The 14654-nt window shown below is 38.5% G+C and overlaps 1 protein-coding gene across 1 annotated transcript; it reads left to right on the forward strand.

The window, feature by feature from the left end:
• Positions 1 to 4769: 4769 nt before the first annotated feature.
• Positions 4770 to 9375, forward strand: xbp1 (X-box binding protein 1). Its single transcript, XM_079813966.1, has 5 exons — positions 4770 to 5183; positions 5685 to 5781; positions 5878 to 5994; positions 6416 to 6582; positions 6730 to 9375. Exons 1-5 carry the CDS (start codon positions 4960 to 4962, stop codon positions 6914 to 6916), a joined length of 792 nt encoding a protein of 263 aa, XP_079670092.1. The 5' UTR covers positions 4770 to 4959; the 3' UTR covers positions 6917 to 9375.
• Positions 9376 to 14654: the final 5279 nt, after the last annotated feature.

Here is a 14654-nt window from a genome sequence, read left to right on the forward strand (position 1 = left end):
TGCATCTGAAGTCTTCATATATAATCGCATCTTAGTGAGATACTATTTCAAACTGCTTTTAAGTTTTTATTTAACATTTTTATTGTGTATCATTAGATATTTGAGTAAGTTGAAACCCAACACGTTTAAAAGTGTAATTCTGCAATTAGCGTGCAATGAATTCTGGGCTATAAGGCCGCACTTCAAGGGAAATAGTAGCCTTTAAATTGGGAACTTCCTTCACGCAGCGGTGACGCACATCGCATACTTCCTTCCGCTGGTAGGTCACATGATAATGTCAGCATGCCGTATATAGTACGTCCAAATGCGTCCTTCATTTCCCTTGAAATTACATTCATACTACACACATTCATACTACTATATAGAACATACTTTTAAGCAATCGTGATGTAATTACTTGTTCAAAATAACTACCTACTCAAGTTATTGAGTATACGATTACGTAACTTGTGTTACTTGTAGTGTGTTACCCATGTCTAATAATATAGATTTGAAAGCGATTAGTTTACAACTGTTTTTGAATAGTCAGTGTTGCGCAGTTCAAGTTAACAAGATCGGTTCGATAATGGCTGTAAAAGGCCTATTTATGGTCAGACCACAAAGAGGTTTGGCGTTCTTCAAAAAAGCACTCTTCTAAGAAATGCATCTATTTCCAGTATTTAAAACACATGCAAATGCTGATAATCTTGTGGCCAGATATAACATTAAAAAGACATCCACTACTCAGACCGTTTGATCAGAGATAATTTCCATGGCAGAGTTTTCGCAATTGGTTACACAATTGTTGCTTCACTCAGACCTGTACAAGCGCATGGATGTCCGTAACACTTGTATTATGATAAACACTAAAGTTCAAAAGTTTTATTTAAATGAATACTTTTATTTATCAAAGCACTGAATTAAAAAAGTGGATTAAAAGTGACCATTAAGACCCAAACTTTAGTGCTCAGATCATTAATTCACGTTTGCCAGTATTCTCTGACTGACATGGATGGGAAAGCAGCATGCGGTGTGGATACACACAGGGGAGTGTGATCTAGGATTGGGTAAACATCGTCTAAACCTTGGGAGTAAACCAGCTGTGTGTGTGTGTGAGAACGGGTGTGACCCTTCAACGCCCCATTATCCCTATAACATACACAACAATAGGTAAAATACCACAGACGTTCCCACCCTAACTGGAGTGTCACTGTTGATTCTGCACAACAAGTGATCATGCAAGACAACATTAGCCACAAACACTAAATTATGCATACAAGTATATGAGTTACACTATCGTCTGTGCTCCATCTGACCCTTTACTCAGACTTGATTCAGTACACGCTATGTACTAATGAAATCTTGCACAATTTAACAGCGTTCTATTTCATTTAGTTTTGAATAGCTTTACTATTTGTTCCATATAAGCGTAAAAATAAATAAAGCTTTGTCATGTTTCAATGTGATCAATGTACTGTTCAGTCATTAGTAGCCTATAAACAGATGCATGACACAGAGCAGTGTTATTTTAGTATCATTGAAATACTATTGCAGTTTTTGTTAATATTTTGTTTTTATATTTTTCTTTTACATTTTAGTTAAAATTGTAATATTCAGTACTTCAACTTGAACTAAACGAAAATGAGAAATGTTGCTGAAATAAAATAAATCTACGTTTTATTTCAGTTAATGTTTTATATTTTTTATTTTAAGGAATTAATTTGTTTAGGGTATTACTTTTAGTTAATGATAATAACCCTATACAACAGAAGTTGTTGTTTAATTTCCATAAGCATTGCTTTAACATAATTTGCATAATTTTAGCATTATTTATTTGTATCATTTATGGAAAGTAAGAAAGATCCGAAACTGAAAAAGTACTGTAAGAATTTGAGTCACAGCACACTTTCATAATTATTTTACGTTTGGACAAATTGGTGGCTAATTCATATGAATGTGTACAATCTCCCTTTTGTATGGTCTGCTCATGCTTTAGCTAAAAATCGTACATTTCCCTATGAATCCCAGTGTATGAATTCATACGAAATTGCTACTCTTTTAGACAAGATCCAGTTGGAGTTTGAGTGCTGTTATATTTTTAGACTTTCAACTGCAGTCAAGTACACAGGTGCCTCTCCGAATAAATTATAATGCTAAAAAAGCCAATTATGTTAGCACCAATGACACTACATTGCACTTTTAACGGTCAGTTTAACCCACAATGTATTAGCACACTTTGTAGAATGTCACAACAACTTTGTCAAGAGTCAATTCATTCCTTAACAGGAATTGCTGGCAAGTTTCATCATCCAGTCAATTTGACAACGCTCATATTTGTTTTTCTTCATCCAAACACATTCTCTGCTCAAACATAGTTCCTGATTCACAGGAAGTAAACTAAAAACGACTAATGCATTAGCTTATTTAGAGAGAAAACCAGTGCACTTCGGGGACTCTCCTTGAGGTTTTTCAGGTGAAATGCAGGAGAAATGACATAATGTGTCAATGATGTGCTCTTGGTATACTTTTTGAAGGGACAAGGAAAAGAACAGTTAAATGAACAGAAAAATGCTTAGACTCCCAACAAGCTTAGTACAAGATGTACAGTGACCACAGTTCTGCCCTATCAGCATTTGTGTCCTTGAGCAGGGCACTTATAGGGGGGACCGTCCCTCCGATTAGAGTACTATAAGCAGCTTAAGTGGGAGAAACATCTGCTAAATGACAAGTCCAAAAGTTGAGGTTTCAGTTCCCTTCACAGTCCACTACTCTAGATTACAGGCATGTTACATCATAAACTAAATATGAAAAACAACTGTTCTAAGTGTTCTAAGAAACAGGGAAGGAATGTGAATTCAAAATATAAATGTTTCGGGGTGTTTTTGGACACTTAAAGGGTTAGTTCATCCAAAAATTGAAATTCTGTCATAATGTACTCACCCATATGTAATTCTAAAGATTACATATATTCTTCTGCAGATTACAAAAGAAAATATTTTGAAAAATGCTGTAACCAAACAGTTTTGACCTAAAAAAAAAAAAAAAAAAAGACCCATTGAGACATTTCTCAAAATATCTTCTTTTATGTTCCACAGAAGAAAGAAAGTCATACAGGTTTGGAACGACATGAGGGTGACGAACGACTCTCCATTTACGTCAAATTTAAACATGTTTGAGTTGTATTGCTTTAGACACAACCCTGTTGGGAAAAAAAACAGCATATGCTGGTTAGGTATGTTTTAAAGCATGGCAGCTGGTTTGAGTTGGTTTATGCTGGTCCTTAGTTGGTCATGGGCTGGTTTAAGCTGAGTTGGAGCTAGTTTCTTAGGACTAGCACTTGACCATCTTAAACCAGCTCAAACTAGCTGCCGTGCTTCAAAACATACATAACCAGCATACTGTTTTTTTTTTCATGGAAAATGTCAATCTAAATGGCTTTTCTTATAACTTAAGGAACTGAATTTTGCATATTCTAGATCTAGATTTACGATGTTGATTGAACGACTATAGTAGTGTGTAAAGCAAACAGCCGCTGTTTGCTCTCCACACAAACCTAGAAGTTGAGGTGACAGACTTCTCATTCAACGGGCTGCCGCTCACAGCTACACCTTTAATACACAATTCCTGCACTGTTACAGGATGCTTATACAGAGGACCACCTGTAGATCATACAAAATTTAGGCTATTCCAAATGTACTTCCACATTTCAAATGATACAAATCCTGAAACCATGTCATGAAACCTCCCACACAAGAATCAACATAAACATATGGATAAATTCAATCAGTTTCTAAAATCTTTACAACAAATTTGACAGATTTTATGTAAAAGTATTTTCCAAACATAGACTTCATGCAAATGTACGCTGTCCAAACAGGGAAATCCACTTTGCCTACACTCTCACTCTCACTCTCAGGAGGGATTTTTTAGGACATGAAAGTCCCCTCAGAAGTTTCTCCTTTGTTCAGCTGTTCCTTTGACGGTAGACCTACATCTTCATTCAAGCAAATGTTTGCTAATGAGCCTGTTCCAATTACAGCTAGTTTAACCTTCTTCAAATGGTAAAGGGATCGAAATGAACAGGCATTCACAACAAAGCTGAAGGGGATCTTAATCACTTGATCTCGTTTTCTAATGAGGGGATAAAAAAAAGAAAGATTTCCTGATGCAATCACCATGCAATAGTTCAATTCAACTTATTCAATGTAGTACTTTTCTATAATATTAATATAAAATAAAAAGGCATCAGACTTCTGAAACAAGGTCTAAAGGATTCCTGGCCATTTGATGTAATTTCCTGATGAATTGAAAGGATTAAAAAATGCAATCCTCTTCAAAAGGAAAACGTGATCAATATGGACAGTAGTGTAGTTCCAGAAGCATTCAAATATACATGAACACCTGAATTTTGTTAACTTAACTAGCTTTTCATGCCAATAGGCAAAGTGTAGAGTTGAAAAAATAAAAATAAAATAGCCTAAGTGGAAAGTTTCACATAAAAATCAAACCAAAATAATAATAAGCAACTCAACATAATGCCTTATTTCAAATAATAATAATGAGCATGGCTTTAGCCCACATTTTGGACTACATTACAATTTTGTTTAAATTTATTTGCAATTAGATCGAAATTGGTCACATTCTGCAAATAAAAATTCATTTTTTCAAGTCTCAAGATTTTTGTTAAAAAATCCAAGTGAAAAACAATATCATTAGAAAGCCCATGGCGTAAAAATGAAACTTGCATCATCTTTAACCCAAGGAGAGACTGACGTCCAAAATACGTCAGTGGTCCTGTCAGCCAATCGCTGTGCACCACGACGGTAGAAAAAGAACGCGAGCGTTTCTACTTCTTCAATTTTCAGAAATCGAAGAGGGAGTTAATACGGGAAATAAAGACGATTTTCTTTGGACATTTCCCACCCCTAAACAATACAGAAAGGGGTCTTTACAAGATCCTAAGCCAGAACAACACACAACATGGTCGTAGTTACAGCAGGGACCGGAGGAGCCCATAAAGTCCTTCTGATATCGGGGAAACAGAGCGCTTCGTCCGCGGCGACACAGGGCGGATACAGCCGTTCAATATCTGTCATGATACCGAGCCAAGCCTCTTCAGACTCCGACTCCACCGTCTCTGGACAACCAATGCGCAAAAGGCAGAGACTCACACATCTGAGTCCAGAGGAAAAACAACTTCGAAGGTGAGGCGAGCTGGGATTTAATTTCATTAGCCTGTAACGTTAATCTGTTTAGTTGGTTTGAAACCGGGTTAAACCGAAATGATTCACCAGAGGGCTAATATTTAGTTTAATATGCTTCATATATATAGACGTTCTGATATATAAACTCAAGGAATGTCTAAATATGAACCAATTTGACCCTTCCATATGGACGAATTTGAATCCCAGCCAAGACCCGTGGGTTTTGCCGGTCAGTCCCTCCCCCTCTGAATCAATATTCACATCTGCCTGCGTGGCAGGGACATGACCGCGCATGCGCCATTTCCTCAACACTTTGACCTGCAAAAATGGGTTGAAGGGAAAACAACCAAAATAAACTTATATCAAGTCGTTATAGGAATGTATAAATATAAATTGAATAAACAGAAATGATTAAATCAATTAAAAATATTTAATGTCCCCAGATAAAGCTAGATATTGTTTAGCCAAAAATGTTAAACCACTGTGTTTTTTTTATTTTAGGAAACTAAAGAACAGAGTTGCTGCACAGACAGCAAGAGACAGAAAAAAGGCCAAAATGGGGGAGTTGGAGCAGCAAGTTTTGGAGTTGGAGCTCGAGGTACTTTGGCTGACCATTTTCTAATTTGCAATGCAGATTTGAGTTTTTTTCCATAGTTGCTCAGAATTAAGATTTAATTTTACATGTTTTCCACAGAATCAGAAACTCCATGTCGAGAACAGGCTGTTGCTAGAGAAAACGAGCGATCTGATCACTGAGAATGAGGAGTTGAGACAGAGACTGGGGTTGGATACCTTGGAAGAAAAGGAGAAGGTAAATAGACTAGTCGTCAAAACTCAGTTTGACATTCTATTGGTAGTTGTTAAACGGGTGGTTCAAGGGATAGTTCACCAAAAAAAAGGAAAATTGTCAATACTTGCTCACCCTCAAGCTGTTCCAAACCTGTATGATTATCTATCTTCTGTTGAATACAAAAGATATTTTGAAGAATGTTGGTATCCAGACGGTTGATGGCACCCATTGTCTTCCATAGTAGGAAAACAAATACAATGGGTGCTGTCAACTGGTCTGGTTACCAACATCTTCAACAGAATGTTTGGAATGACATGAGTCTTTTTTTTTTTTTTTTTTTTTTTTGAATTACACTTTTCATTTTTGGGTGATCTATCCCTTTAACAGAGCAGTAAAGTGTTGTTTTTTTTCCACTTTCCACTAACGCCTCTCATTCTCTTAGGTTCAGATACTGGAGTCCTCGGTGAGCGATTTGGGTTTGGTGACCGGGTCTTCTGAGTCCGCAGCACTCAGGCTACGTGTGCCTCCGCAGCAGGTGCAGGCCCAGCAGTCCCCAAATCTGAAGACTTCACCATGGATACTCACAGCCCTGGCCCTGCAGACACTGAGGTAAATATCCTGCAGTTGGATTTCCGAGTTTTCGAGTTCGCTTTCATTGAAAGTTTACATTGCAAGCAAATCTCATTGGCCATTACAGTTTACTCTCACTAATGACTTTTGGCAAGATCTAACTTTGAATTTTCTCGTCTCCTGCAGTCTGATCTCTTGCTTGGTATTCTGGACATCCTTGACCCAGAGCTCTTCCTCAAGGCGGATCTCGCAGAAGCACAGGAAGCCCAGCAGGAGCTTGAGCTGGTTGGGGGTGCCGGAGAACAAGTACTTGCCTCCCCACCTGCAGCTTTGGGGCCCGCACCAGTTAAGCTGGAGGCCCTTAATGAACTGATCCACTTTGACCACATCTACACCAAACCCGCCGAGGTGGTGAGCGAGGAGAGCATTTGCGATGTCAAAAGTGAGGATTCCGTTGTCTTCTCTGAGGTCGATGAAGAAATCGAGGTGGAAATCCAAACGGCGTCCGTTAAAGACGAACCAGAGGAAGTGGTCATCCCCGCGGTGGATCAGAATCCAGACGCGGTTGACGACTTCCTCTCCGACGCCTCTTCCTTCAGCAGCTACGAGAAGTGTCTGACAGATGCGTACAGTGACTCTGGATACGAGAGATCTCCCTCCCCCTTCAGCAACATTTCATCCCCTCTCTGCTCTGAGGGCTCTTGGGATGATATGTTTGCAACTGAACTCTTTCCCCAACTGATAAGTGTCTGAAAAATGCATGCAATATCCAACACGCTTGCCTTTGCTCTTTTATTGTAAGCTATTGCCATGTCGCTTCACAGCGACAGTTCGACAGTAGCGTATAACCGCTCACGATTTAGACCAAAGGCATTGCTTTAAGGCTAATACTGCAGGTCTGTTTGTGTGCAAGACTTGCGGCGACTCTGTACAGTTCAAATGCAACTCAGTATTTTTCTTGGGGAAGGGGATGGGGGGCTAATCGTTTTAAAAGTAGATCTATTTATTTGTATCTCTCTTTTCTAGAGTTTTCTGTAATGTAATCTGTCTCGAATGCTTAATATACAACTTAATTTTATTGTAAATGCTCTCCTCAATCATATTGCATTAAAAAAAATCTGCATTGCATAACGTGCTTCGTTGTCTGACTTTTGGAATTTGAACATGTGACTGAGCTCTTATCTGCTTTCTGTTCCATACATTTTTAGCTTCCTTTTTAAAGGGATCGTTAACCCAATTTTAAAATTCTGCCATTTACTTTCCCCTCTAGTCCTTCCAAACCTATTTTGTCTTCTGCAGAATATTTTCAGTTCTATAATGGAAGTTATTGGGGTCTAAAACTACACTGGACCTCATTGACTTGAACTGTATTTTCAAAGCATCTTTTTAGTCAGAAAACTTGAAACAACATGACTTCAGTTTTGGATGAACTTTTTTTTATGCACTCGATTGCTTAAGTAAGATTGTGGGGTGAATATTATATCTCTAACCAAGTGACAACCTTCCAATTTAGTGGAAAATGTGTGTTATCTAAACTGGAAAATAACATTAACTCTCCTTTACCTGACTGTATCCCAATGCTGTGCACGTAGAGTACTTGTGCAAATGGTGAGTATTTTTGGTTCAAGTGCCATGGCAAGTTGCCCTTGGGACTTTGCCATCTGCTTTCTGTACTTTTCTAAAACAAGAGGTGATAAGATAGCCATTGTGTAATCGTTTACTTTTGAAGCCTATCATGTCAAAACAGCCTTTTAATCTGATTACTCACTGAGGCATGTTAACGTGTAATCTTGCAATAGAGGATCCGTTCCTTTTTGCAAAAAGTTTCTATAGACCTGTTGAAATCTTACCCAAGTTTAAGTCAAAAGTGGGCCAACTGGGGTGTAATGTGTTTTGGTTAAAGGATGGTGTAGGGTGGTTAACACCTTTTTATCCCCAGGCTAATTCAATCAGCCTGGTTTCTCAGTGCAGGGTGGAGACTGGGTAGGGGAACAGATCTCCAAAACCCCTTAGGGGCTTAAATTCCAGCCAACACCACACTTTTAAAGCTATTGCAAGTTGACTTTTATGCTCACCCAAGGCTGCGTTTTGATTAAAAATACAGTAAAACCGTAATATTGTTAAAGATCATTGCAAGTTAAAATAACTTACTATATTTTAAGATGTAAAATAGCTAAATCAATTTTCAGCAGCCATTACTCCAGTCTTCAGTGTCACAGAAATCATTCTTATTTGTTGATTTGTGTTGAAGAAACTTTCACATGTGATGGCTCTCTTTCAAACAAAACTTTTCACCAAACATCCTTTTGAAGAGGAAATCTCCCTTCATACACTTGGCATATTTGCAATACCACACTGTGGTACATGCTCAATGTCACATTGGGTGAGTTTCCTGAAATTTGCTGAGGTGAGAAAGCTCATGTCGTTTGATATTGCGAAGTTACTTTCATGACAGCGCAGAAGAGCGGAAGGCGTGGATTGTGGGTTTTTGTTTCATGTGAGCTAAAATAGATATTGTAGAAGTAAGACATAACAGGATAGGCCTACATATGCAAACATTACTGACTATGGATTAACAAAATAGTTTGCCAGACAAGCAACATCGTCGTTAATTCTCAAAATATACTTACAGGCCTATATACAAAAGCCAAGGCTCAAATTAGAATGTTCTTCAAGGTCTTAAAATGACACCATCAACAACTTGGGTGATTGAGATAAATCCCACAGTAACTCTCATCTTACAGTCACAGTTACAGCAGCTGATGGACACTGGGAAATACCCACAAATGCCCCACCTGTCTCAGTTTCGGGGACTATCTACCATCTGACTTTAAAAATAGAAAATGAAAAAATAACAAACTACCATATTCGATTTTTCTGTATTCTTTTCGCTTGCTCATGGGAAAAATCCTTCACCACGATGCTAGGGTGTTGGGAGTGGTTGACTGGGCATTCCAGGCCATTGATACACTATATTCCCAAAAGTTTTGGGACGCCTGCCTTTACATACACATGAACTTTAATAACATCCCATTCTTAAATCGTAGCGTTTAATATGAAGCTATAACAGCTTCAAATCTTCTGGGAAGGCTTTCCACAAGGCTTAGGAGTGTGTTTGTGGGAATTTTTGACCATTCTTCTAAAATCGCATTCTTCGAGGCCTGGCTCACAGTCTCCTCTCTAATTCATCCCAAGGGCGTTCTATCGGGTTGAGGTCAGGACTCTGTGCAGGCCGGTCAAGTTCCTCCACACCAAACTCACTCATCCATGTCTTTATGGACCTTGCTTTGTGCACTGGTGCACAGTCATGTCAGAACAGGAAGGGGCCATCCCCAAACTGTTCCCTCAAAGTTGGGAGCATGAAATTGTCCAAAATGTCTTGGTATGCTGAAGCATTAAGAGTTCTTTCACTAGAACTAAGGGGCCAAGCCCAACCCCTGAAAAACAACCCCACACCATAATCCCCCCTCCACCAAACTTTACACTTGACACAATGCAGTCAGGCAAGTACCGTTCTCCTGGCAAACGCCAAACCCGAGATTCGTCCATCGGATTGCCAGACAGAGAAGCGTGATTCGTCACTTCAGGGAACACGTCTCCACTGCTCTAGAGTCCAGTGGCGGCGTGCTTTAAACCACTACATCCGACACTTTGCATTGCCCTTGGTGATGTAAGGCTTGGATGCAGCTGCTCAGCCTTGGAAACCCATTCCATGAAGCTCTCTACTCACTGTCCTTGAGCTAATCTAAAGGCCACATGATGTTTGGAGATCTGTAGCTATTGACTGCAGAAAGTTGGCGACGTCTGTGCACTGTCCGCCTCAGCATGCACTGACCCTGCTCTGTGATTTTACGTGGCCGAGGTGCTGTTTTTCCCAATTGCTTCCATATTTGTTATAATACCACTGACTGTTGACCGTGGAATATTTAGTAGTGAGGAAATTTCACAAATGGGCTTATTGCACAGGTTGCAACCTATCACGGTACCACGCTTGAATTCACTGAGCTCCTGAGAGCGACCCATTCTTTCACAAATGTTTGTAGAAGCGTCTGCATGTCTAGGTGCTTGATTTTATACACCTGTGGCCATGGAAGTGATTGGAACACCTGAATTCAATGATTTGGAGGGGTGTCCCAATACTTTTGGCAATATAGTGTGCATGCAATTGGTAGTCCCTCCTTCTATTGCCAATTTTATTGTCTGCCAGGTGAAAAGTAATGTATCCACAATTTACATATTGCCTGACATCAACTCAAACAACAATTTATGTCTCAACACAGAAAGAAGGAGAAGGAGAAACCATGCTGGGATGTATTACGGATCAAAGTCAGCTGTGGAGAAGCGTTTATGCTGAATAGTTTTTCAGCTCAGACTCAGACAGGGGGGTGAGAACAGACATGTGATGCAGAAGGTCAAGTAGGGCAACCGCTTTCACAGAGATTAAGTTTTCAAGGCTTTGAAGAACATTCCAAGTTTGTGAGTGTTTTCATGTTACTGAAACAACACACTGAACTTAATAAAAGCATTTAGATTGAACCCATCAGTGGCAGTACAAGTATTAACTTGATATCATGCCTTTTTTACACTTATATAACTATATATACCAATATAACTAGAACTAATTAAGATAATTTTCTTAATCCTATACGAGTGGCGCAGAATAACCACCAAATCACATGACATATCAGTTCATGAAAAACGGAAATAGAAGCTATACGAGAAAATAACTGCCAGTCTTTCCTGTACAGGTGTGTTTGTTGCGCCTCGTTTCATGCTGACTCGATATGTCACCAAGACCAGAAATACAAGCTTACAATGACAAAAAAACAAACATTCTTCGATTGATTTTCCTTCTTGAATGACAAGACATTTAGACTTTATAGTCTCTTGTGCAAATTAAATTATTTACATAACATCTGCACTTAATCAGGAGGCCTGGAGCTTTATTGTCAAGAAGTTTTCGGTCTGGATATTCATATTTTACATTTAGATTTTCATATTTTTCTCCCCTTAAATACCCCTAGCTGTACTAGGAAAACTGCCCTTCTACAATGTCCACAAGTGCATGTTTCTTAAAACAGTCCTGGTGTAAAATTAGTATGTGTGTGTGTGTATAGTGTGCTGAGACATATATGAGTAAGTGTGAGTGAGGGGGGAGGGTGTTAACACAGTCCATGTCTGCATGACCAACAAGATGACCAAAACAGGAAGCATAACCGAGACAAGACAGCTTTGCTTTACTCTCCATTCTCTGAAAACAACACTTGTTTCCTATATTTCTTAACTCGTGCTTTGTGTGTGCTCAGAAACAAAGACTACAATAACCAATCATTAAAAGTATCCGTTCAGATTGTCTTAGCAAAGTTATGCAACATTGCCTTTATATAAAAAAAGTACATACCCTGCTATTTACCTATTTGGCTACTCATTTAGGAGGCACTTAACTCCAAACTCCATAGCAACCTATGGTTTAGGCCCAAGGAATTATAAAACACCTGGTAAAAGCTATCCTTTAACATTCCCACCTCAATGACAGTTTCTCGACTGGCACGTGACCTGAATGCTGCCATCCTTGGCTGCGTTTAAGTCCAATTTTTTACGTCTTTTCTTTGCTATCTTCCCTCCGCCTCATTCACTTGGATGTAGTTACGTCATTGCCCACTACTGGTGTAACCCTTGAAATGCGTTTAAATGGAACGCCCTAAACCCTTGATCACTTGGAATCCGCAATGGAGCCGATTTATTATTTCGTTTTTTTTCCTTATGAATTTGTTTTATGCACCATTCTTTAGGCCTGTATGTATGCCTGGGCTGTTACATTTTTTTATATAAACAAATATTAAAGCGACAGTCTGTAAGTTGGGCGTCATTGCTCAAATTTCCCACGGAAAGCTACCAGTAACACTCACATATAACACATTATTACAAACTTACCGTTGTGAATCGGCTAAGGTAAGGAGATAATTTTGATTTTGGATCATTTTTAACCAAAAAAAGTTATGGTCTGCAGCTTTAAATATGAATATATTAATATGTTTATATTAAATCCTAAAAAAATACACAAACAATAATAATAAAAAATATAACTTTGTTAAACAGTCAGATTAAGAAGTATTAAATGAGTATCAAAATAACTCTAATATCATACACTAGAATTGTGTGGGGAGGGTGTGTCATGGTGCATTGTGGTCTATCTCTGTTGAGTTGAGTAGACTCGCTCACTCGGTCAAAATCAAAGGGTTGAGGGTCTATCCAGATAAACTTCCCTCGTCCACTAGACGAAGTTGAACGCATTTCAAAATGGCAGTGGGGATTCCCAGAGGGGAAGAGCTTAGGGAAGTTCATGAGTGTATGACTAAAAGTGGAGTTAAAAGCAGCCTTGCATTCAAGAGCACTTAGTTCTGGAAACTTCTGAACCAATAACCTGAGCCATATATGTCACATTTACATTTACATTTAGTCATTTAGCAGACGCTTTTATCCAAAGCAGAGGTGGACAGTAACTAAGTACATTTACTTGAGTACTGTACTTAAGTACACTTTTTGAGTATCTGTACTTTACTGAAGTATAATTTTTTAGGGAAACTTTTACTTTAACTTCACTACATTTGAAAGACAAATATCGTACTTTTTACTCCACTACATTTCTTCCAAGGTCCTTGAAGTCGAAAGTCGTTTCTGTAGCAGCTTTGCAAGTCAGTGGATGAATTTTTTTTTTTTTTTTTTTTGCAGACAGCCAATAAGTAAACACTTTTGTAGGGTCATTTTTTTGAACACTGATCAGTAAAATGGAAGAAGACGGTTCCTCGGCACAGTGTGTGCACCCATGGCCATATTAGAAAGTAAGTTTCTGTTTTCTGAAAAGATTAAAGATTAGTTTTGTTGGCATACACTTGATGAATGTCTCATAAAATGTTAAAAAATGTAAATGTCTGGGAGAAAGAGAAGCATAGACATATGGATGAATCATGAAAAAGCATGATGAAAGAGCTCAGTTCAGTCTGGTTTTTGTGCCTCTGAGATGCCAGAGCACGAGTACTGAATAGAGCTTTCTTTTGTGTTTTTTCGCACTTAAACAGACCAATATACACAAAATGTCAAAATTTTCATTTTGGAAAGTATTCACGTAAACAAAGTTGATTATGTCTTAAGTGAACGTAAACAGTTGGGGAATATCGGATGTGTATCAGTGTATAGGATTCATGCATTCTGCCTTAAAGTGACAGCAGCTTTGTAACTTTTATACAAGTATTTAAATTAGTTCAAGGTGGTCTTATGCTAGCATGTTGGATGGAGCATCACTGACTGGGTTAAATTACCATGATGGCTATAGCGTGCATTCATACAACAATGCAACAATAATAAAATAATGCATTGACATAAAAAAGGAAATTTACTTTTGATACTTAAGTACTTTTATAAACAAGTACTTTTATACTTTTACTTAAGTAAAAATTGTTTTTTACAACTTTCACTTGTAACGGAGTAATATTTGACCAGTAGTACTTTTACTTTTACTCGAGTAATGGAGTTGTGTACTTTGTCCACCTCTGATCCAAAGCGACTTACAAATGAGAGCAATAGAAGCAACTAGAACAGTCAAGGGCAACAATATGCAAGTGCTGTAACAAGTCTCAGTTAAACTAGCACAGAACAGATTTTTTTTTATTTTATTTTTTAAATAAATTAGACAGACAGAAAATGAATAGAATGATAAGTGCTATTCTTGATTGGTCAGGTGCTGCTGGAAAAGATGTGTCTTTAGATGTTTTTTGAAAATGGCTACAGACTCGGCCGCACGAATTGAGATAGGCAGGTCATTCCACCAAGTGGGGGCGGTCCAGGAAAAGGTCAGTGAGAGCGAATGTCATGTGACTGATCTTTCTACAATGTTTAGAGCAGGGGTTCTCAACTCTGGCCCTCGAGGTCCACTTTCCTACAGAGTTTAGCTCAAATCTTGATCAAACTCCCCAGCCTATAATTCTCTATCAACCCTGAAGTCCTTGATTAGCTTGTTCAGATTGGAAAATGGACCTCGAGGGTCTGAGTTGAGAACCCCTGATTTAGGGGCCATTTACACTACCCCGTTTTCAACTAAAAACATTTGATGT

Source organism: Gobio gobio, assembly GCF_949357685.1.
Source record: "Gobio gobio genome assembly, chromosome: 4".
Taxonomy (NCBI): Eukaryota; Metazoa; Chordata; class Actinopteri; order Cypriniformes; family Gobionidae; genus Gobio; species Gobio gobio.